General features: G+C 42.7%; 1 protein-coding gene across 1 annotated transcript in view; it reads left to right on the top strand.

Annotated features, from left to right (window-relative positions):
• Window positions 1–529: 529 nt before the first annotated feature.
• Window positions 530–23,689, top strand: part of LOC138601741 (carboxyl-terminal PDZ ligand of neuronal nitric oxide synthase protein) — a 70,946-nt gene continuing 47,786 nt past the window's right edge. Inside the window, exons 1-2 of the mRNA XM_069672898.1 lie at window positions 530–706; window positions 3,564–3,635. Coding sequence (XP_069528999.1) covers window positions 602–706; window positions 3,564–3,635 — 177 coding nt within the window. The 5' untranslated portion in view covers window positions 530–601. The remainder of the gene's footprint in view (window positions 707–3,563; window positions 3,636–23,689) is intronic.

Genomic DNA, 23,689 nt, shown 5'->3' with positions numbered 1-23,689 from the left:
CGCCACTAAGTTGACATGATTCTGCATGTGACCTGGTATAGCAGAGTTGCAGTTGAAAAAAGCTGCCTGTAGTACTTTGGCATAAAGGGGAGGATCTAGGGCGGGCAGTGAAATTTGGGCAAGACTACAAGACGAACGGCTCTCACCTACGACTCGATTCCCGCCGTTCGCACCAAAGAGCCGTTCAAAAGAATCGGATCGTTCGCGAACATCACAGCACTAAAACACACAGAGAGAGAGAGAAACATCACCTGCGGAGAGAAACACCGCTCCTTACGCTGGATATCCCTCGTGGCGTTGGAAACAGACACCCTCCACGTTGTTGCGTGTTTTTATCTGGAAGTTAATCCTCAACCGTCTCTTGGTGGTGGATTGTCAGAGAGTAAAGGGGGCGCCCAAATCTGCCCCTGTTGAGGACGGGACCTTTTGACGCTCAAAGCAACAACAATGGACCTCGTTTCCTCTGGGAACTCACTCCTGGAGCCGTGCTGCACACTCTCATGGGATTGTAGCGTTTCAAACCCGGACCACGTTTGTCTGTGTACTTGTTAAACAGTGTTAAGTGTCTCGTGGGGGAGTCGTCGGTTAGTTTGAGCCCGTGATGCCCGCGAGGAACAGGTACAACCTTGTGGACGATTTGGCGGACTCGAGGGTTCCGCTCCACAATGAAGAGGCGTACCAGCATGGGATTTATTTCCAAGCCAAGGTGAAATAAACATTTATGCTCCTTTTTTCTTTTCTTTTTTTGGCGCTGTTTGACCCTCAGTCAGTTGAGAGTCGCATTGTGTTGTTTTGGAGCTGAGTGGCAGGTGCACTGATTCACCATGAAGTTTGAACGCATGGCAGCCACACACAGTGCTGCACGTCTAATGGAAAGTTGTAGTTTATTCGTCTCAAACTGTCATTAGCAAGAAATAATCTAAAAAATAAATGAAGCTGATTGATGCTCAAAAGTGAAGGGAGTGTATTTTCAGGTTTTCCTCATTTAATTATTGAGCTTGAAGGGAACAAGCCAGACAGTATTCTGTTATTAGTGGCTGTATTATTAATCTGTAACTTTATCTTGGGCTTATTTAAAAGGGATACACTTCATTCCTTTCAGGATTGAGCCGGAAACATTGATAGAAATGTGTAAACAAGGAGTGTTGTTGGTCCAAAGTTCATTCACGCGGCTGCTTGTGTCTTGAATCTTGTATCTCATTTAGCCTGCTCATTAAGCAGTATTGTCATCTTAGTTTCTTTGTTTTCTTAGGAAGTGTCTTTTATTTCAAACAGAGTGTTCAAACACATTTTTATTATAACCTTTATTTAGGAAAAGTCACACTTAGATGAACAATCTCTTTTTCAAGGGAGTCCTGGCTAGGATAAAAACACACAGTTACAGATCATACACATCCGAAAGAGTCCACCTATAGTGCTTTCATTTTGGATTTAAATGCATTTAACAAGATTAATTTATTGACTTTGAAGTCATTTTGCATTTTATAACATGTGGCAGGTGCAGAATACACGAAAGCCCTTTTTTTCCCCTTCAATTTCTGTACGGACATTTGGACAGAAAGCATAAAACTGTCCTGAGAGCGCAGAGAGTACTGCCCTGCACTTCTCTGTGTGATAAGGGTACATAGGAAGCAAACCAAGAATTCCCTTATATACTTGTATATGTGTGTAACAATAACAGAGCCAGGCCATCCTACCTGAGAGTACATAGCAGTAGTTAAGTAGTCGTTATAGTATATCCATGACAAAAACTTTCCCCAGTTTCTTATGAAATACATCAGGTGGGAGCAGGAACACACAAAGATGGACACACATTAATCTTTCTTATTTAGCATCAAGTATGTCTTATGTAACATAAATTATATTTGATAAGAAGAAAAAATATCTCATGAATATGATTTACCATTAAAGCAACATTATGTTTATATGCTTCAAAATCACTTTAATGGTACACTGACTGATATTAGTAAGAACGAGGCTTCTTTCATTCCCATTGCGCATCCTGTGCACCTGTTGTTTTGCAATGTAACTTCGGTTGAGCGGGTGCGATCTCCTGGGAGCAGTAAGGCACAGCTCTCCGCCAGTAAGCCCCGAAGGCAAACTCCTCCTGTTACCTGTCCTAGCTTTGTGTTCTCAGTACGACTTCATGGCAGAGGTTAGGAAGAGACCAAAGAGGATGTCATAAAAAAAATGAGAGTAAAGGACGCCAGAAGCAAATAAATCTCAGACAAGAAAAAAAAGGGAATTCAACTCCACAACTGTAGGGGGCGCCAAATCACAAAAATAACAATTTCTTGCATAATGTTGCTTTAAATACAAAACTCACCTGCAATGGAAGAATATTTAAAACATGTTCCGAACCAATATGAGACTTAGGGTAGTGACGTTTGTCGTGCCTCAAGCCTGCGTTCGATCTTATGGCCAGCAGGGGGCAACTGCAACGGTTACAAATAGAAGTCGAGATAAGAAAATGACCCAACTTCTCAGTCAATCATTGCTTCAGTATACATTTCTTAATTTCTTATTGACTTTATGCAATTAATCTTTAGTTTCAAGTCCTTCTAAATACAGCATTATATCTAATATTGTCCCATTTAGAGTAAAATTACAATAAAGCCTGGTATGCTGCAGGATGTGTCTAACTGTGATTGACAAGTCTCTAGCACCGCAACCTGTTAACCAGGATAGAGACGTCGCAATGCATTTCCACCCTGTTGTCCAAATGTGGTCACTTCAGGCCCCCAAAAATCCAAGATGGCGACACCCAAAACTCCCAACTCAAGGCTTCAGAGATGTACTTCACACTAATTGGTGGCGTCGCAGTGGCTACCTCTACTTGTTATATGCAGTCTATAACCTGAACCTCACTTTGGAGCTGCTTTAGGCCACGTCTACACATACATGGGAATTTTTCAAAATGTAGCTTAAGTCCACACAAACGCCGTTTTACGTCACTGAACACTGATCTTCTGTAAAACTCCGGCCAGGAGTTTGAAGACTTTTAGAAACTCAGTTTCCACGGAGACGTGTGGACGAGGTACACTGCGTTTTTGGCTCGTGACGTCAGGCTGTGCGCCCGTTATCTCCTTTGTGAGGCGTCACAAATGAGGCAAAATGATGGACGTGACAAACACAGTGATGCTTCTAACCGTGCTAACAGGACTTTTTACATGTTCACACATATATGTACAGTTACTTGTCCACTATACTGATATATCGTCCCCCTTGCTCGATGCACCATTGCAGCCCGCCAGGTAGTCTTCCGGCAATAGATTTCTTTTTCTTGCATTCTTTGCATGACTGGGTTGCGTTTCTGTTGCGTTTTCATTTGGACAGGGACTGTGCAAGTGTGGACGGAGAGAAAAACTTCCTTAGTATGTGTAGACGTGGCCTTAGTTGAATAAGCTGCACTTTCACTGGAAGTCCCGACACTTAGTGAGACAATTAATTGATTTAGTACATGGCATCACTGAGTTTGCTACTTGTGATTGTGGCAGGTTAACTGTGCAGCTGCACTGTGTGTGGCACCATCTAATATGAACATGTGTGATTGTTTCCTACAGTACGTGGGGAGTCTTGACGTGCCCAGACCCAACAGCCGGATGGAGATCGTGGCTGCCATGAGGAGAATCAGGGTAAGATGAAAACATGTCTGTCCTGTGGTAGTCGTTCCTTGACGGAGGACGTAAACTATCTTTAGAACAACGCGCTATAAAGAGCGTGTGGCTTTTATTCAAACTAGTATTGAGATTGCGGTGATGCGTTCACTGTCTTGACAAGCGAACTCGACTTTTGGGAAACGCAAGGATGAATTTTCAAGAAAGAAAATGAAAGAGGTGGATTTTTGTGGCTCTCTTAAATCGAAGGACAAAAGTGTGCGCTTGTGTGTGTGTGTGCGTGTTAGCACTGCCTTTAATTAAAGTCGGACCGTGCCTTATTATTATTGTGCTGCGCTGTTCGCTTGTTAAAATTCCACAAGTCAGGCTTTTCTTAAACTTATGAACCTCATTATTTTTACTCTCCGTCCCCTCAGATTCACTCTCTCCTCATTGTTATTCACACCATCTTACCATAGTCAGTTTCCTCTCCCCCCATAGAGCTCTATCTGTAGTAGTTACTATGGGGATCATGTAATCATTTTCCCCTCTCATTGTCCCAGCAGGCCAGCATTTCCCTCCAGAAGCTAAACACAGAGCTCTATCAGACAGCTGGGGCGGTTCTGTAATTCGAGTGTGACTCACTAGGCTCGCTCGGTTCAGACACGACAAGGCTCTTAAGCCCGGCTGAGTGAGCATCCCGGAAAGAAATGTGAGATTTCATTTTCGGAGCTACGAAAAAAATCCATAATGTGCATTTTATCCTCTGAAAAATGCATGAGCTCTGAGGTAGAACACTTTTTGACCCTTTTTTTTGTAAGGGAATCATCCTATTTGGAGACTTTGTTTTGGCTCGTGTAGTCTAAAAGATTGTGGTTGTAGGCGGCTGCTTTGTTGCGTTAAATGTGAAACTGTGTGTGCATAAAATCAGAGGACGCTTGAGACATTTTAGGCCGTTGACAAATATGTGGAAGGCAGACAAATCCAGACTGTTTATGAGGCAGTGTATCTTTTATTCGTTTAAGAGGACCGAGGCTGCAGATGGTGCTTGTTATTACCTGCAATTTCCAAACTGACAAATCGATACGGTTGTAAAGTAAACATCAGGTTGATGCACCGCAGGCCAAGGCAGAATATTAAACAGCAGGTACAGGCGGAGGATGGTGCTTTTTTAGTGCATCATCTCATTTAAAAATTTGCATCATTAGTGCTTATTTATATCCGAGTGTGTGCTCGGATAGATGCAAACATGTTGCGTTTGTGTATCTCTGTATATTTAGTTCCCCTTGAGGTCCAAAGAAAGCCTTGAATGAATAATAGATGAGTCGGTCTATTTAGGTCGTAACTCTCAGCCTATTGTATAGACTACCTTTGCTGTTGAATGGTTAATGAATAAAGCAAAGTGCGGCTCTCTGGAGTCCCCTGTGACAGATGTAAACAGAGAGAGCGATAGGAAAGACCGATCTATAAAAAAACGCAACCTCTCATTCATCAATATGTCATGTGTGTTTAATGTTGTCTCTGCTGACTGTGGCTAGAGCGGGATGCTGCTATTTATAGACTTGTGTTATTAGCGTATACTGACCGGTGGATGACTCTGGCTTAGTTCTTACTGTGTCATGTCAACTTTGCAGATGAAGCTTTCAAGTGAGACTTCATAATTTAGCTAAGTTGAGCAGCAGCCACTTTGGCCACAAGCTGCAACCGCGACATGAAGCTATGTGGAGTTTTCCCCTTGAAGATGTCAAAGAAACCCATGTTACTTTAAAATAACAGTCCTGTATTATAGGAAAAAAGCTTATATGAATTCTTGCTAAGTAAGGTTTGGTTATTTTTAGCTTAGCTTAGCATAAAACTTCAGGAAGTCACTGCACCCAGCAAAGAAATAGTCCCTCACTGTGATGCCACAAATAGTTGTTTTTCCACACAAAAGAGATGTCATATAGACTAATCTTTCCTCCTGTCTTTAGTTTTTATGCTAAGCTAGGCTAACCGTTTCTCGCCTGTAGCTTTATATTAAACCATAGACTGAATAAAAAGGTGGATGACATGACAGCTCTCTAAAAGCGAAGCCAAACCCTCTCTATCGCCCCCTGCTGACTGGCTGCAGTATAGGTCATAAAGCCCGCCTCCTCCATGTTAACAGATGGGACATGAGTCAAACTATAAAATCTAAATACACGCCCGATAAATGTTTCACAAACATGGTTTCTGTCATTATGGTTAGTTCTTATCATGCTGATTTACGTCCAAGTGTTCATTTTTCTGACAAGTTTATTTTTAATTAGTTATTTGATGCTGTTAAAAGGACGATTGACAGCTCTGTTGACAAATACGGCTCCTGCAGCCGATCTGTTCCTGATTAGCAGATCAAAAGAGGAACGGTGAGAGGAGACGTAACTAAAACAATCACTACAGTCATCGAAGTTTCCATATCTGTGAACGTTAACCTCAGACCAACACAAGGAGCTGTTCTGCTGTTAAACACGCTGACGTGCGGGATCTTTGCTGTTATTTTTCTGTAAGTTAAGTGTGTGTTTTGGTTCACGGAAGTGGCTACAGCGGCTCCACCCGTCGATCTCTACTGCACAGTCTCTGGCTCCAAATGACGTCACCATTGCAGGATGGCAGCGCCTGTCACAGGGGCTATTTTGCCTTCACTTTCGTACAATGAGAGCAGATGGAGACGCGTCGTCCATCCATATATACAGTCATTGTATTAAACGGACAGAAATTAAAGTCTTTTAATCAAACACTCAAAAAGTAAATATGCACATTCCAGTGTCTAAAATAACAAAATAAACATAAATTACATCATTTCAAATGTACTAGAAAAAGTGTCGTGCTAATATTTGGTTAGCAAACGTTAGCTAGCTAGCATTAGCCTTCTTATGCTACTGGTCATACAAGACCAAGTGAGATTGTTTTGGCAAAACTTCAAGAGTAATTGACCAAGCAAGGGCGTGTTTTACTGCTTATGACTTCAACTTTTCTTCTGTAAAAGTAGGACATGTGAAGAAAAGACTGTTGTGTGCTAACCACTTCTTTTTTGGGTGGACCCTCTCTCTGTGTGGATACGAAAACATGAGTGTTTTAGAGGGCAGGCGCCCATTTTTAAGACTGACTGCCAAGTCAAATGCAATTAGCTTTGTGTGGAGTAATATCGCCTGGCCTTCCTGACTTTCCCCTCATCTCTCTTCACCAAAGAAAAGGCCTTGTCTTTAATTTAAAAGCACAACCCTTTAGCCGAGGGACTGCGCAGAGACTCCGCAGGGTTGAGTGTGATTAAAGAGAGTGAGAAATGAAGTGATGGCAGTGGGAGAAAGATTTGAGAGGAAGTCCTGGCATGGAGAGGGGTTGCATGGTGGCTGGCAGAGGCGTAGTCGTTTCATCTCCCTCGGCTAATCTCTTTAGTCTCAGTCGATGTGTGAAAACAGGAGCAAACATGAGAGGAGAGAGAGGGGCGGCAGACGACACCGCCTGATCATCTCTGAGCAAACAGTGTATTTGACAGAGCGGAGGGGCCGTGTGCTCGCCGAGTCAAGACCTCAGCCGTTTTTACAAACACACACACACCTGCCATTCCCACAGTGAGAAAGTGAAAGGACCCAGTTCTGTACCCTGTGGATCTTTTCAGACTTGTGTTTTGTTAAACCTTCTCCCTTTATGGCTGACTGCTCCTACTGTGTTCCTGTGTAAGTTTCATTCAGTTTGACCAGTGGTATAGAAACCACCGGAGTAGTGTGTAAGTGCGTTCACACACATGTTTGCGAGTTTGTGTGTGTGTGTGTGTGTGTGTGAGCTCGGGTGCTACATAATAACGAGACCCTTTGCATTCTAACAACCTCCGCAATTGATTAACGAAGCTGAATGACAAAAGCTTGGGCTGCTGCACCCCACATGGAGAGATTGGGTGCAGTCGTCCACAGCTCACTGCCTCCAAAAGGACGTGTGTATATACTGGAATTTCCTCACGCACTATTTACAGGAGGCTGCTGTGTCTCTTAAAAAGGAAACAACTTACAGGCTATTCTCTCTTCTGTCACCCCCCCCTCTCCCTCCACTTGTTTTCTCTTCACCCCTCACTCTCCTCCCACCAAAATAGCCTGTCTCAATTTAGCCCATCTCTGCCCATCTACTCTGTGCGGACAGGAATAGATTTTTTTCGGCTGAGGGCAGGCTATGCATGCTCCCCTTTGAATTTTGATCGGCTCTAATGGGATTTTAAGCCTCCCTCACATGTCCGTCAGGATGCAGCCTGCTTCCTCTGCCAGACTGCCAAGAGTCTTGCTTGATATTACACGGCGCCCTTCTTTCGGCATTCGTTCCCGCGTCTGTCAGGAGCGTCTCATGAGAAGATCTCTTGTTGTTTTTTTCTGTGTTGAAAAGAAGCAAACATTATTCAATTATTTATTTATTTTCTTGTTCCTCTCTTTCAGTAAGGGTCAGCTGAGTCCGTGTCGGTCTTCTGAGAGCACGCTGAGCTGTCGTGTATCAGTCAGGAGCAGATGTTTGGCTGACGAGATGCATGTAGGAGAGAAAACAGGCCCTCCAGACCTTTTTTAGAAATTTTAACTCTATCCTTTGTTTTTGTGTCCTTAAGTGTCTTCAGACTTGACTCAAACAGTGGACCGAAAAAACAGAAGCACTGAGAGTTATGTAAGGGTAAATAAGTTTTAGGGATGGACTAATGTTTTCTGGAAAGGCCCCACGGGACAACAAAGTCCTAAATTGGATGGCCAAAGTACTTTTCTTTTTATTGTGGCCCAAATATAAACGTACCTAAAATCTATACACAAAGGGAGAGTCACACAGCCTTATTCAACTAATACGTTCACTTTTAGGCAGGATTAGAAATCTGCTTTAATTATTATTTATACAAATTTAAAACCCCAAAAGCAGCCTAGCAGAGGATGTGGTGTCTAGTTGCTGTAAGTGTGTACCTTTTACATCTCAAGCGCTTTTGCTACTCGAGAATTCATTTTTTTTTATATATATATATAATTCTTTATTTTGGGACGACAGTATACAGCCATCCACACATTTTACAGATTTTAAGAACTTTGTACAATTTGGGAGAGCTTAATGCTGCCTTCACATGGATTCAGGCAAACGGCAGACAGCAAACCGGATATCATTTTAGTGGACGAGAGCAGGACGGTAAAATGTAGTGAGGCCGGCAGAGATCGCCGGTAACGGTAGACGGCATTGCCGTGCAAAGTTTGGACTTTTTGCCGTCCTCCGCAACGGAATTTACAACCGGATGTGACGTACCTCCCTATCACAGCAAGAAAACATGGCTATCTTGGCAACAATATTTTTCAGATGCAGATATGCAGGAGATACACCAAGTGCAGTTCACCTTTCACTATCCATAAATGAAAGAATTACGTTTTAAGGGAATCAAACAATATTTGTTTTGTTTGCAATCGAATATCAACAATAATAATCAATTATTACATTGAATGATGACACGAAATAAATGTATCGATTATAGTTTATTTAACATCACCATAGCAACATCTCGTCCTGCGTGTTTCGTTTTGCCGTCCTGCCTTTCCGTCGGAGTGTTTGTTTACTTTTCCCGTGCCGTGCAAAAGGTGTTTGAATCGCCTGAATCCAAGTGAACGCAGATTACGTGTGCATATAGAAGTAATAATGCATCAGGGGTAGACTTGAAAGAAAGAAACACGCTAACATCCGGCTTTTTTGCTTAGTGGGAAAGGTTACAATCAGCATTCAGACCCGAGTCAAATGACTCTGCAGTTGACCCGGGTAATTATCGCCTCTGCTCCGATCCGCATTCATGGGAACACAAAACCTGTGTCAACACGCTAATCTCCGCCCCCTTTCCGCCGCGATGCTATGCTCCGTCGGTAACTTCTGCAACTACTTGTCATCTCAGCTACAAATTCAGCGCGTCTCCGATCAGTGCTCGTACATCGCTCCAGGGCACGAGTTTGACGTCAGAAGGTGACGCAGCAGAAAACAGACCGACAGGAGTAGACTCCACTGGCAATGGGAAAAGAGACAATCGGCATATATAAGCGGGTCTTCCCGGGTCTGAACATCCCGCGTCAACATGCTCATTTCAGTGGGAAAGAGGTATAACAGAGTTATTCATTCAATACCTCCACAAAATCAGGCCGTAAGGGCGTCACATATTTGACCCACTTGGTCCAGCATTTAATGAACACGTTTCTGGAGACGTGGACAAAACTTTTCCATAACATAAATGTAATTTACTTTATCAATCCACTCATGTATTTTTGGGGGGGTCAGGAAGCAACCAGCGCCTTGTAATCACTTTTTTTACGAGCAGAGATCAAAATACAAAACAGATATTTATCACGGCGCTCGGTCCCTAAAAATCAGCACTTCCTAAAAATAATGTGAAAAATTGCATCTGTCTTTGCTAACGCTGGCACAAAGGCATTGGGGTGTTTTACAAACTTTTATTTGGATCGGCGAATGCTGGAAGAAAAAGGAATAAATTTGTGTCTACAGGGAGGCACCTACTCTAAATATTTGTTGGCTGCAGGGTCCATTTTTGTGGCCACGGTTCGTGTCAAAACCCGAATTACCATGCACACATTGGCATGACATCCTCCATAGACAACATGAGATTGTTACGGCTGCCAAGTCATTAATCTCAGCTGAGGCACCAGTGTAGCAAGGTTTGTTTGTTATAACCAGCTTGTTTTTCTTCTCATGTGACCACCTGTCACTCATTCATGGAAGACTTTGGCAGCAGTTATTTCTATCACAGCTAAAGTAAATAACTCCATATTTCACCTCCTTTAGCAACCAAGTGTTTCAGTCTTTCTGTCCCTTTCACTCGATTCTTTATGGTCAGATTTTTGCTGTCAGCCATAACTAATGCTTAGCCATGCCTGAAGGCTACAGGACACTCAAAACACACACAAATCAGCCATGAGATCACATTTGACTTTGTATGAATACACAAATAAGGCATTTTGAACTAAACCTGCCGTTAGCACCAGAGTTTAAAAAGATGCTGATCAAATTAGATGATCATGATGAAAACTGAGCAGGACCGAACGTAAACAACTTCTTAAAATCAGTTAATTTTATTTGTGCGTAAAAATGATGCACCCACAAGTCCCAGAAAACCAGGAGAGAAATGGGAGCACAGCTTAACTCCAGGGGGGGGTTACAGATCTGTGGCAAAGTGGGGGCGGCTGGTTGGGGTGTTGTTTTGTGTGCACATGTGTGAACGAGGGATATGCTGCATTTAGGGAGACGTGACACATATTGAGGGGCAATGTTTTCACTTTGTAGCCTATTCATGCTAGCTTAATGGCAGATGTACAATAGCATAGTAGGTGACCTATATGTGAACTGGATTAGATGTGATTTCAGCTTTCAAAAGGGTGCAGGCGACCTTTGTTTATCCAACCCCCCTGAAGAACGGGTGTCCCATTCTTCCTGATTAACAGTCACTTAAAAATGAGCCACAATCTGTCATCAACTTCTGCTTGATCTGCTCTGTTTAGAAAGTAGCATAGTGAAATCCACTGAGGCAACTTTACAAAGTACATGCTTCAAGAGCTTGGTGACAGTGAGTACTTGCAGGGTTAGTTAGTGGACTAACGTAGCCGGCAAGCTAACTGCTAACAAGCTAGCTAGCATGCCAGAGCTAGTTCGTCAAAATAGCTCCCTAAGCTTGTTTCTGTTCTCTTTCTTCTGTGTGATTGACCTGCCCTGACATTTGAGTTTTATTAAAGAGATAAAGAATGTTTCTGAGCTAACAAGCTTGCTAGCTACTTGCTAAGTGAGGGATAATGTATAGTGAGCGGGTTGTTACAGCAGAATGGACCCCCTTCAGGATGCGCCGTGTCCGTTTAATGTTTACTTCATGTTCCATCTTAAGTTTTGTAGATCTCTCTGTCGTAGCCTCCAGTTTTTGCGTCTTTTAACCTCATTTGCTTTCTCTCTGCTGTTTTGTCTCTTTTATTTTCACTCTGTAAACAGACACTCGTAAAATTTACCAGACTTCTTCAAGCGGATTGATATTATCACAGTTAGTCCTCCAGATTCTGTGATTAGAGCCGCATTCCTAGCAACGGTCTGTTCTTCATAGCAACGGTCTGTTATTGAGAATGGCAGACCTCGATTTTTTTTTGTTCCGAGTAAACAGTAATCTAATGGCTGAAATGATTTTTTAAAAAGTATTTCCAACTATTTAATAACCGGTTTCTCTTTTTAAGTAATTTTTTCAAGTAAAAAAGTCAAACACTTCCTGGTTGGACCTTATTAAATGTTAGTATTTGCTGTAAAGGAAGGTTCTCAGGGTTTTATACTAAATGTTACTTTTGACTTGAAATGTTTTTGAGCATTTGAACACTTTTTTCACATTTTTTAGACTAAATGATTATTGATTATACATAAGCACATTCTGTATATTGGGGTGCTGGTTTAGCTCAGTTGGTAGAGTGAGGCGCCATATACAGAGGCTACAGTCCTCGACGCACTGATCACAGGCTTGACTCCCGGTCTGCCGATCATTTGGTGCATATCATCCCCCACTCTCTCCTCCTCCTCCTGTCTCTCTTCAGCTGTCTTTAAAAAATTCTGTATATTAAATGATCATGAAAATTGTCATTAGTTGTGGTCCTTAAACCTCCAAGTGAGCTGATATCTAGAGAAACACTTGAACCACCTGAGTCCAAAAACATCACCAGTGACATGATTTCTCTTCACACTGAGGTGGAAGATATATCGCTCATTGTAAGAAGTGTCTACAGTTATTTGAGTTAACATTTGATTGCGTAAGCTACTTCTTTTTTACTGTATGTTCAGCTTCGCTCGTGCTCTCTTTGACACTGGTTTGTGGTTGGATAAATATACTGCAGGGACAGCAGGTCTTTGCTCACATGGGTGGACAGACAGGTGGTGAGTGGTCCCTGCCTCCACTACCAGCATCATGTCGCACGCATAAACACACAGGCTTCTGCTTTCATCATCCGCCCTGAGGCTGTGCCATGTCTTTCAGCACTACAATTAGTCAAGCTTTATATACTCTGATCCTCTCTACCCACGCTCTCCCAAAACAAGCCCCATCCTAAGAAAGAGACCAATCCTGCTGCTGCGCCTGAAGGCACATTTTCTTCATGGACATTCCCTGACCAGTGCTCTCTGCAGCCTCAGCGTGCACAGTTGAGATAGTTGGGGTTTTGTTTCCTGTATGTACTGGATACATGAATATACAGAGGGTTGTTTGTAGCATTTCCAGAGTTTAAAATCCTTATTAGTCAAGGGTAACACAACAGTGATGTTAGTGGGGATAAAGGGCAGATAGAACTTTAATATCCTAGTCACATAAACTGACTAGGTTTGACATTTTCAGCCAGGTCGGCTTCATAAAGGCAGGATTATAACTTTTACTCTATTTGGGGCTCTTGCAATATGTCAGCAAGTCAAAGCTGATAGTTACATTTCCGTATAAAGGTCCCTGTGGAGCTTAAAGCCAGAAACTCATCAGTCCTGAAACCTGCCTGTTACTGTGGCTGCTGCCTGTTGAAAAGCCTCCAGTCGCTAATCTCAAGTACAAACACAGCTAAAGTCAACAGAGCTGGAGCTGGACATGTGTGTGGGTGTATTGGGTGTGCACCTGCATTTCTGCAGTCATGCGAGCATGTTTGTATCCATGAGCTCATTTGTCCTTGGGTTTCTCCAGAATACCATGTGAGAGGCCAAAATGTCCTGTATATGTACAAAGGGTGGACAAAATGACTGGTTCCTCAACAGGCTATTCATTGCAAACTGTATTGACGAGTTAGGCCAACTCCTGGTCCAATTGTGAGACTGGGATCTACAGCCACTCCAAATAAAGTGTCAATGTGCTTCCAGGTTTGGGAAAACCCTAAAATAACCTGATTTCACAATGGGATTCCATACTACTTTAGGTAACTGGCCTGTTTCAGGTTTGTTCATTTGAAGCCTGCTAGCAATATCTGTCGATTGGTTGGTCAGTCGGCCATTTGTTTTGTTGTCAGAGTAGTATTGACCAGTCACATTTGAGCAGGCTTTGGTAGTAAGCAGAAAACAGTCTGTGTGGAGGACGTTGGCCAATATACTTTCCCACAACTCATCAGTTATCAACGGACAACCATTTAGCTTTTTGGTAATCTCTATAAATGGTAAAAAGTTCACTTATATAGCACTTTTCTATTCTTGCGACCTCTTGATGCGCCTTTACACTACATGTCACATTCACCCATTCAAACGCTGATGGCAGAGGCTGCTACGTAAAGTGCCCAACTGTCCCACCATTGGCTATTCCACCAGGAGGAATTTGGGATCAGTGTCTTGCCCAAGGGCACCTCAACATGTAGACTGAGGGAGCTGGGGATCGAACCACCAGTCTTCCGAATGAAAGACGACCAACTCTACCACTGAGCCACCGGTTATCCAACATAACAAACAGTTATCTGCAGATGATGCCGTCGTTTTAACTCGATTACTAATCTTCAAGTTGCTAGGTGGACTGGAGAGGAAACTTAATAAATGAGGGGTTCTTAGATTTATTCGGCCCAGACTCTCGTGTGTGTTAAGGGGGTGGGGAATGTATTTTGTACTCTAATGTCTATGTCTTCTTACGATGTCATTGTTTTACTTACCTGCCCGGGGACTATGTATGGAAAACCCGGTACAATACATCTTTCCTTGTTTTGTATCAGGTTAATGTTTTTTGTTGCATTGTCCCTGCTCGATATATCAAATTTTTTTTTGGCTAGCACCATCAGTAGGTCAATGTTTCAATTCCCTCACAACTTTTTTTTTTTTTTTTTTTTAACCAAAAACAAATGTTAGCATGCCAAAATGCTAAGCTAATATGGGGAACATAATACACATTAAGTTAATGTTTACCCCAAAGAGATAGTCGCGTGGCTGTGGATCTTTAGTCTTGTTAGCTTCTGTTTTTGCTTCAGATCCTCTTTTATAGTGAAATTGAACATCATACATCATCTGCACCTGCTCCTCACTGCACGAGGTCAGTGCTTCACATGCTACCAAAAGGGCCAAAACTATTCATGCCTCCTTTCTTGTCCTCTTTTACTTAAGCTGGTAACTTTGTTTGTATTTGGTCAAAGTAATCCTCTGATCTGTAAATTGACACATTTGGTTCCATCATCCTGATTGTCCCTGCAGCGCGATGAGATTTGAATTAGATCAGAATTGAAATTGCACAGTTTGCATTGGTTCGTCTTCTGATGAATGGCTCTGTCGAGCTCTCTTACTCTCTCTCGCTTTTATATGTCTGGCCGCTCCTCAGGTCTCCCTGGCAACCAATTCTGCCACTAAAACATGTCTTATCAACTCCTCTTAAAGTTTAGGATGGGCTCAAAGTTTGGTGTGGATGGAGAAACTGAACCATGGTGGATTAACCCTAAATATAAGCAATTACAGAGGAAACGAATATAGATAGGGCTTCACGTTAATCCAGTTTTGAAAACAAACTTCTTTCTTTCATATTCACACAATTAAAGTCCATATTTTTCTAAAACTTTTTCCTGTATTACCTAAAATAAATGTGCCAAGTTTGCAAATCCAACTCCCCTGCCTGGTTGCGTTCTTTCTTAGCATGAGTAGGCAGATAAACTAGGTCTTTTGTATTATGGTATCGTTTGTTGGATAATGATTGAGGAAAGCGCTGCAGGCTTTAGAGCTGGCAGATAGGCTGCCCTACTTCCTAATGATATTTGGAGTTGTGTAAGTGCCTGTGTGTTTGTGTGTATAGGTGTGTGTGTGCACATTCATCTCACTCCTCTCATCTTGTTCCAGCGTGCTGCTTCGGAAAGCCTCAAGGTCTCGCTCTCCTGCTCCGATCGCTCAAGGTCTCCTCCCTGCACTCTGACTCTTCTTTGTGAACACTACCTTCATGTCTCTTTCAGTGTAGCTCCATTTACTCTGCGTTCTTCTTCTTCTCTTGTCTCAGGCTGCGTTTGTTTAAACATGCAGGAGGCAGGCAGGGTTTAAAAGCTCTGATGGCACGTTGATGTTAAATCGCTACCGACTTCCTGCTGTCAACATCTCCATTAAGCAGTTACATACAGTTCATCATATTTGTAGCTATAACCTCTTCCTTTTGACAATGTAGAATGACTTAATACCTTTTAATGAAGCATTTCTTTGTTTTCCATATGGAGAAACAGCAAAAACAAGGCAGAATGGGTTCTAATCGGACGCTAAAGGGTCACCTCATGTCAGCTGACCTGAGCTGGGTGAGGGCCGACTGTTGCGTAAGCGGGAATCCCAACCACTATCCTGAAACTTTGGCTGTAATCAGAGGTGAACAAGACCTAATATGACATGGCTTTTTGCATATATTAGGGAAGGTAATTAATTTTTATTGGCATTTAAAAGGCATCAAATCATCTTCTTCAAGAGAAAGTTAACCTTCTACACTGTGTTTGATTCTGTGGCAAATACTGAACTGCACTTAGGTAGGACTTTTTGATGAAGAGTTATGTGAAAGCAATGATACCGAACTCATGGTTGATTACAATGATAACACAATATGTTTTTTCCATACAAAAAAGAATACGTAAAAATCACTGTTCTATTGTGGTTTTATGGGGGATCGTTTGCTGGACCAACTTTCGTCAGGGCGCATTAACTTCCTGGAGTTGCAACTGGAAACCTGACAACACCGACAAGACTTCTGGAAGTTACTGTGCCAGACCGACAGAACTACAACATGTCGTTTTTACACTTTCTATAAAAGGGTGTTGATGCAAAATTAACACGTTTCCCAAAATATCAAACTTTTCCTTCAAGTTTCAGTGTTTGGCTGACAGCCGGGGTCCTTGTAACACATTGCCCACAAAAGTACACTGACCTGATGCTTTCAGCCACATACTAGGTTTTGACCTAGTCTTGTTTGCAGTGGCTTTTAGAGGGAAACTTGGAGAACTGACGTATTGGGTAAATTGAATCAACTGGTGTCCCACAGGGCTCTATACTGGGCCCAATCCCATTCAGCATTTACATCAATGACCTACTTCTGTGTGTGAAAATAGTGAAGTAAACTGATACCTTTATGGATGCTGATGATACAGTGGTTTTTACTCACCGTAAAACTACAAAAGAGGTCACAACTAAGCTGACATATGCCTTACTAAAGGTCACATCCTGGCCTAATCAATGCTGTCTTCAACTGAACGTGTCAAAAACGTGTTAGTATGTTCTTCTCCAAAGGCCACGGTACAGATACAAAGCAAGATATTCTCATCTCAGGAGAAAGACTACAAGCTGTCTCAGACTACAAATATCTAGGAGTACACATAGATTCAAACCTCAGCTTCAAAATATCCCTCTTGGGTCAAATATAATAGTAAATATCTGGACCCTTTCACACATTGGGTACATTCCCCTGCATTACCCATCCATAATTTGCCATTTTGTCTGTCTGATGTCAGTAAAACACTCATTTCATCTGTTTAGTTTGACTAATTTCTGGGATCATCGAGGAATCCTCTGGTCTTGGGTTGCTGGGATTTTCGCTTCAGACCGTTGGGGACACAACTCTTGCGCCCAGTTCTGCTCTAATAGGATAAATGATGTGTGCAAACTGCTGCTGCTCATCCTAATGCTCTAAACTGCTTCAGCACTGCCCTCCACACAGCCCTGTAACAAGATAACGTATTCTCTGCCGAATGACGAGGCTAATGTGACTGTCGCTCAGATTAACAACATCTCAGTCTCACAGAGGACCGTATAACTGCCTGTCACACTCTGTCCGCTCATCAACGCCTGTCATTTAGGCACCATAGGTTTTTAACAGACAAATCAAAGCTGTAGTTTCATTTCTTGGTTCTGCTGTGTGATTCATAATTTTTAATTCATGTAACACTCCACAGTTTGAGAAGCTGTTTCTGCTGCGTTCATTGTTATCTCCACGTGCATCAACTCGCCAGGGCGGAAAAACTGAATGAATAATGAGAGCGGAGACGCTCTGGTGACGTTAGCATATTTTTGCTAATGTCAATTTTGCAAACTCTGTTGTTTTTTCATGTTCTCTCGTGCTTCCTTTGAATAATTAGATCCTAATAGGATGTCATCTTTTCTCTCTGTGTTTGGGTGTTCTGATGAATCCTGCGCTCCTCAGATCTCTTTCATATCTGTCTCATTATCTCTGCCATCACCGACATTAGACACATCAAACAAGCTGAGGAGTGTGTCGTGACTTCCTAACATTATCCGGACCCCATTATCCCTGCTGGAAGTATTACTGAGCTGAACTTCTCTGACGACCTTTGGTCACAGTCACAGTGGGTATGAGATGGTACACCAGCTGAACATCCCTGAAGGTTTGGTCCATGAACTGAACATCCTGAGTACTACGGATACAGTCACTGCTAGCTTACAAGATTGAGTGTTACGTCTTGGATTTGTCTTTTACAAATAAGAAAATAAATTGGATTGGAATTGTTTGGTCCACCACTTTGTTTCAGACCAAAATATATCATCAACTATTGGATGGATTGCCGTGATATTTTATTCAAGCATTCACGATGCTCAGAAGATGAATCCCTTTACTGATCCTTGGCTCCTCCTGTAGGGCTCCAGCTGAGTTTATATTTAGGTTTCAGATTAAAAATCTCACTAACCATTGATTGACATGAAATTTGGTTCAGACATCTATGTTTCTCTGAGGTTGCCTGGATCCAGACAATTCTGCGAGCTCATATTGTGTTTGCTCTGGCAGATGCGCCTCATTCTTTCCCCATTCGGACAATCATCTCGCCTGATTGGTTCGGCTAATCACGACGAGACAGTTGTTTGTCTTTTAACAGCAGATTTATGGCTGCAGCTGTTCTGCAACCAGACAGTAGTTCGCATTACAAACAATTAGTATGTTCTGGCTACTGAGTCATGTAGTACCAGACGTCTGTGTTATCTGTTGAACTAGAATATAAATTAATTTAATATTGGAGCTAGCTACCTAGCCTACTGCTACGTTTCAAGTTTTTTGTCTCTGACTGGTTATAGCGTCAAGAGTCATTTTGGATAATGAAAATAAGCTGGGTTCCATCCATCCGATACCGCTTGTAGTGTTCAGGGTCATGGTAGGGCAGGAGCCAATCTAAGCTGTCATTGGTCGATATGCAGGGTTACACCTTGGACTGATCGCCAGTCAGTCACAGGGCTGACACATAGAGACAGACAACCTTTTACATCTACGTCAATTTAAGAGTCACCAATTAACTTACCGAGCATGTCTTTGGGCTTTGGGAGGAAGCTGGAATACCCGGAGGGAACCAAATTTTGCATCAGGAGAACATGCAAAGTCCACACAGAAAGGCCCCCTACATCTGAACCAGGAGCCTTCTAGCTTTGGGGAGAGGGTTAGCAAAGGGTTAACAATATTTAGTATAAACCCATCAATTGAACTGAAGAAGACCATGTCCGAACTGGGAACCAGGAACCTTCTAGCTGTGAGTCAAAAGTGCTAACCACTACACAACCGTGCAGCCCATGAGCTGAGATGTTCCAGAATAATTTATGTTTAAAAAATAGGTCTGATAAGGCCAGATAACCCCTCAGGTTTATTTGTAATTAGGTCGTCATTCTCTTAACTTTTCACATTAACATTTTCCATCAGAGCAACATTTGAGGTTCTTACCAAACACTCTCATCACATTCCCAACATCCTCAGCAGCAGTTTGTTTTAGGAAAAGGCTAATGTTAGCATGCTAAAATGGTAGCATGGTGGTACCATTGTTATGTGACATGCTAAACATCATAATTTTAGTGTCATTGTGAGCATGTTAGCACGCTAACGTTATGAAGTAGAGCCTCACAGAGCCACTGGGGAAGCTGTAGATTGAAGTTCTTGTTTCTGGGTAATTTCACACAGATAGTAATAATCAGCTTTGTTATCACACTGCACACTGAACACTTCTCATCTCCACTAAGTCCTTTGATTCTGCTCAAACGGCATTCTGTGCTTTTGATCATTTGATTGCCTGTAATCTATTGCAGTGCATTGCTCATCCTGAATCACAGAGCCTCAGCAATAAGAGCCACCAAATATATGAACTCGGTGTCTTTTTTGTGCGGCAATTTAAGCCCCTCTCTTTGGTGTGAGTTCATATTCACCCTGACACATGGAAGGAAGCAGTAAGCCGGGGGAGACGGTGCAGACAGCAGTGAATAAGGTGAAAATAACAGTCATCAATCAGTGCCATGTGGTGGCACACTTTGGCCGACCGGCTGCTGTCGGACGAGTCGTCGCGGTCTGCATGAGGAGCTGTCTCAGACCTCTCAGACGAGGATTTAAGCTACTCATGACTGAGCTTTATGAAAGCTCGCACACACTCTTAAAGCCTCTTCTGAGGGGCTTTTTGGGACGTGTTTGCATGTGAGGCACAGATGGCGCCCCTGATTCACACCCCGTGTTTACCCCCTTAAACAGGGTTAACATGCGGTTAATCAGGCGGGTGCGTTTGGCCTCAAACCGCACATTGTTTTATTCAATAGCTGCTCACCTACTTTTTGCTCTCCATGGTTTCCGTTCATTATGTAACTCCTTCTAATCAGCTAACAAGCATCCTGCCCAGTCACATTAGTGTTCCCCCTTTGTGATGGCAGACATATAGGTATCATTTGGAAACAGATATGAGTGCTCGTATCACCGGGCTGTAATAGATTCTAGGTTCATCTTTAATCTTGCGCTGGAAGAAATAACCCATCCTAGAGGCAGCGACCGCAGGTTCCTTTGCTGCGTCATCCCCTCTCCTTCGTCTCCCAATATTTCCTGTCTGTTGTCAGCTGTGCTATCAATAAAGGCAATAAAAATGACCAAACAAATCATCTTTAAAAAAAACAGTTTCCGCAAAGTCCGACGGGGCACCTTGAAATGTGTTTTGTCTGACCAACTGTTCAAAGCCCAGCCCATAGTCTGAGGATAACCCAAGGTTAAAGCTAAATGGTCCAGCAATTTTGTCCTTGCAACCCTGATTAGTTCAGATTTTTGACTACAAATGTCTGAAAATTCACAAACAATAGTTCCTACATATTTTCTGCCAATTCACATATCAATGAATCGGCTAATCATTCCATCTCTAGTGTACTTCTCTTTTTTCATCAACGTGCGATGGTCCATCAAAGGACACACCTAATCCAAAAGGAAACTGGACTTGGTTGAAGGTCCTGACATTTCACCCTTGATTGGGTTACCCTTGATTACACATTAATGACCTACAGAGGCTTTTATTTCTAGCTCTGTCCACCAGTCAGTTTAGAACTGAAGAAGACTTTTGGATTAAGCTTCGACTTACCATGACCTGGAGACATGACACACTCTATATTCAAACCCCCCCAGGTGAGGAGTCTGCTGCAGCCTTAACTTAAGGTGTTTCCTATAGAGTAGCATAAACTGTGTCTCCACATTATAAGTAGGGTTGGTACAAAATATCCGTACAGCAATGTATCGTCGTCCTGACAGACAGATTATTCACCACGTCACTGCTTCATGACTCCTCACTCATGGTGGCGCTTGACTCCACGAGCATAACGTGAATGAGGGTGAACGGAAATTAATTGGCTGAAGAGGAAGTTGACAGCAGGATACTAGAAGAAGAAGAAGAAGAAGACAGTGGGGTAATGTCGGCCGGCGGTTATCGTGGGTCACGTACCGTATCGTGAGTTCCCCTGCGATCCCACCCCTAATTACACGGATGTAGATCGGTGCTTGTTGCCCCCCCCTGCACTTGATGCTGTGATCCGACAGCGTTCGTCCGGGTAATCCTATTACTCTGACTGCTGCTTTGCCGGACTCCTCCCCCGGACAGCATCTCTGTATCACCATGACTCCTGTTATTTGCTGCAGGACGCTCTGTTGCCCTTAGATCTCGACCTTATCCTCCGATCGGTCTGCCTACAGCTAGTTTCAGTTTGGATTGATCTGTTATAAAGTCAGTCTAGATACACTAACAGGAGCCAAGCAGTCTCTGCTAGATGATACCCAGACGGCCTCGCTTGTCGAGCCAGTGAAGCACTTTAGGAAATGATGTGCATCTATTTACAAGCTCCTGAAAGCGATGCAAATGTCACTGTTGCAGACAAAGATTATACATCACTGTGTAAGTGTAACAGAGTTGTTCTTTTCGAGTTTCAAGAAATAATTATATTCGTTTGTGTAAAAATGATTAAACAACTAAGCACAAAGCTTTTACGCTAATTACAAGTCTGCAACACAAAAGCAGAGGTTACTCACAAAGACGATGTCATCATCAGAAACAAGCAGCAGCTCTGTTAAGTTTCCTAATTCATTCAAAGCGTCTACAAATCCCAAATTAATACTTGGACATTTTTATCTTTCATTGGTTACAAAAGATTCGTCTCAGATTGGTGTTGAAACATAAAATATCAGCTTTGAATGATAAACTCGCCTCTGATGTGTTTTTTCACACATCAAAGTTTAATTAATGAGTTAAGAATTCTTCAAAGGAACTTTGAAAAATCCAGAATCCATGAATAAGCAATTACTTTTGTTTCACAAGTTGGACTCGTAGACACAAGATATACTACTCTGAAGAGTCCATTCTCAGAGTAGTTGGTGTGTATGGAGGCTTCAACTTTCCACCTCACGCTTATATAAGTTGCACACTCGGTCATGGTTGGCTTCCAAACTAGGATCTCAAGATCCTGCTAGTCCACAGGCACCTAAAACTCAGACTAACTGTTGTCGTAGGGAAACTTTTCCTCTTTAGCAGATGAAAGTTACAACGGCCTTTTAAAGAAGCAATTCGCCCTGGAAAAAGCCACTAGCCTCTTTTACACTGCCAGTTCAAGGCGAGATTATCTTATGTACCGTCTTCTATGTAGAACGAACAGAGGCATAACAGTGGGGCGAAGTCGTTCCGCCTTTGAGCCTTCATCGGCGGTAGTAACAGAGGCGAAACGTCGTCTGTGTAAACTGCAGAGTCGGCAGAGCAAAACAGCGCAGTTTGTGTGTTTTGAAGCAAGCGCTGTTTATTTACACCTCACGCACGTTTTGCTTCTGCAACGCTATTAAAAAAAAAACACTGAGGAGGCTTTAGAATGACAAAGGTGGCATGAGGACGGAGCCTCATTACGGCGCTGAGGCAGAACCGCAGTGTAAAAAAGGCTACTGTCAGTCAAAGCTGGTGTTCTCTGTAATCGATAGAATCAATCATATTTGATAGCCATAGCTGTGGAGAAAGTTGTACAAACAGCTCGTGGTTTCGCCCATTCTACATTCCTACAACACCCAGCGTGCATTGCACCCCTCCCTCTGAAAAGGAACGGCCCAGCGAGAGACGCTGGAGTGAAATACTACTGTTTCACTGCCGGCAACGGCTCGGAGAGGAACAGAATCCGAAATACGACGAGAATATACCGGTGGATCGTTTAAAAAATCTTCAGGTCTGCAGTCTACATTTCAAACCTGACGATTTGGAACGAGACATGACATCGGAGGCGGGCGTCCTAGATTGAGGAAGTGTAGTTTAGCGAGCTCCCTGGCCTCCGCCTGATGACGCATTTTACGAAGCCTGGCGGAGGTTTTCCAGGGCCCATTGGAGATGCTGATAGTGTCCTCCAAAGGCCCAGAGCCAAACTGCATTTTTTCCTACCATAATGACATTAGCTCCCCATGATAGCATGATAGGACTGAGGTTGAAAATCGGCCAACTGGCCCTTTAAACTGTGCCAAACTTTGCAGAGTTACAAACAGCACAACACCTGATTCTTGCAGGCTACATATCAATAACAATATTAATGTAACATTTCCTTTACTCAAACATCTCTCTCTTCTGCAGTGCAGGAAGTGAGTCTCTCTCGCCACAACCACACCAACAATGATCTGCTACATTGGGACTAATTTTCTTTAATTGCAGTGGAGTTACTCGTCTCTCAGATTTGCATTTAAAGGAGACACTGCCACTGTGTTTAACTTGGATTCAGATGAGTCAAGCTGTGGAGACTGCAGGTGTAGTTCTGCCTTTCCTCCATCCTTCCAGAAATAAGTACATGTCTTCTTGATTCTTGAACATTTTGACTCCACAGATGAGATTATAACTGAGTAATACGTCACTTTG

The sequence above is a fragment of the Semicossyphus pulcher genome, unplaced genomic scaffold (genome assembly GCF_022749685.1).
Source record: "Semicossyphus pulcher isolate SPU_LCO1_2020_fin unplaced genomic scaffold, fSemPul1.0.p SCAF_22, whole genome shotgun sequence".
NCBI classification, from domain to species: domain Eukaryota; kingdom Metazoa; phylum Chordata; class Actinopteri; order Labriformes; family Labridae; genus Semicossyphus; species Semicossyphus pulcher.
The sequence above is the reverse complement of the archived record's forward strand: the minus strand, read 5'-3'. Positions and strand labels throughout refer to the sequence as shown.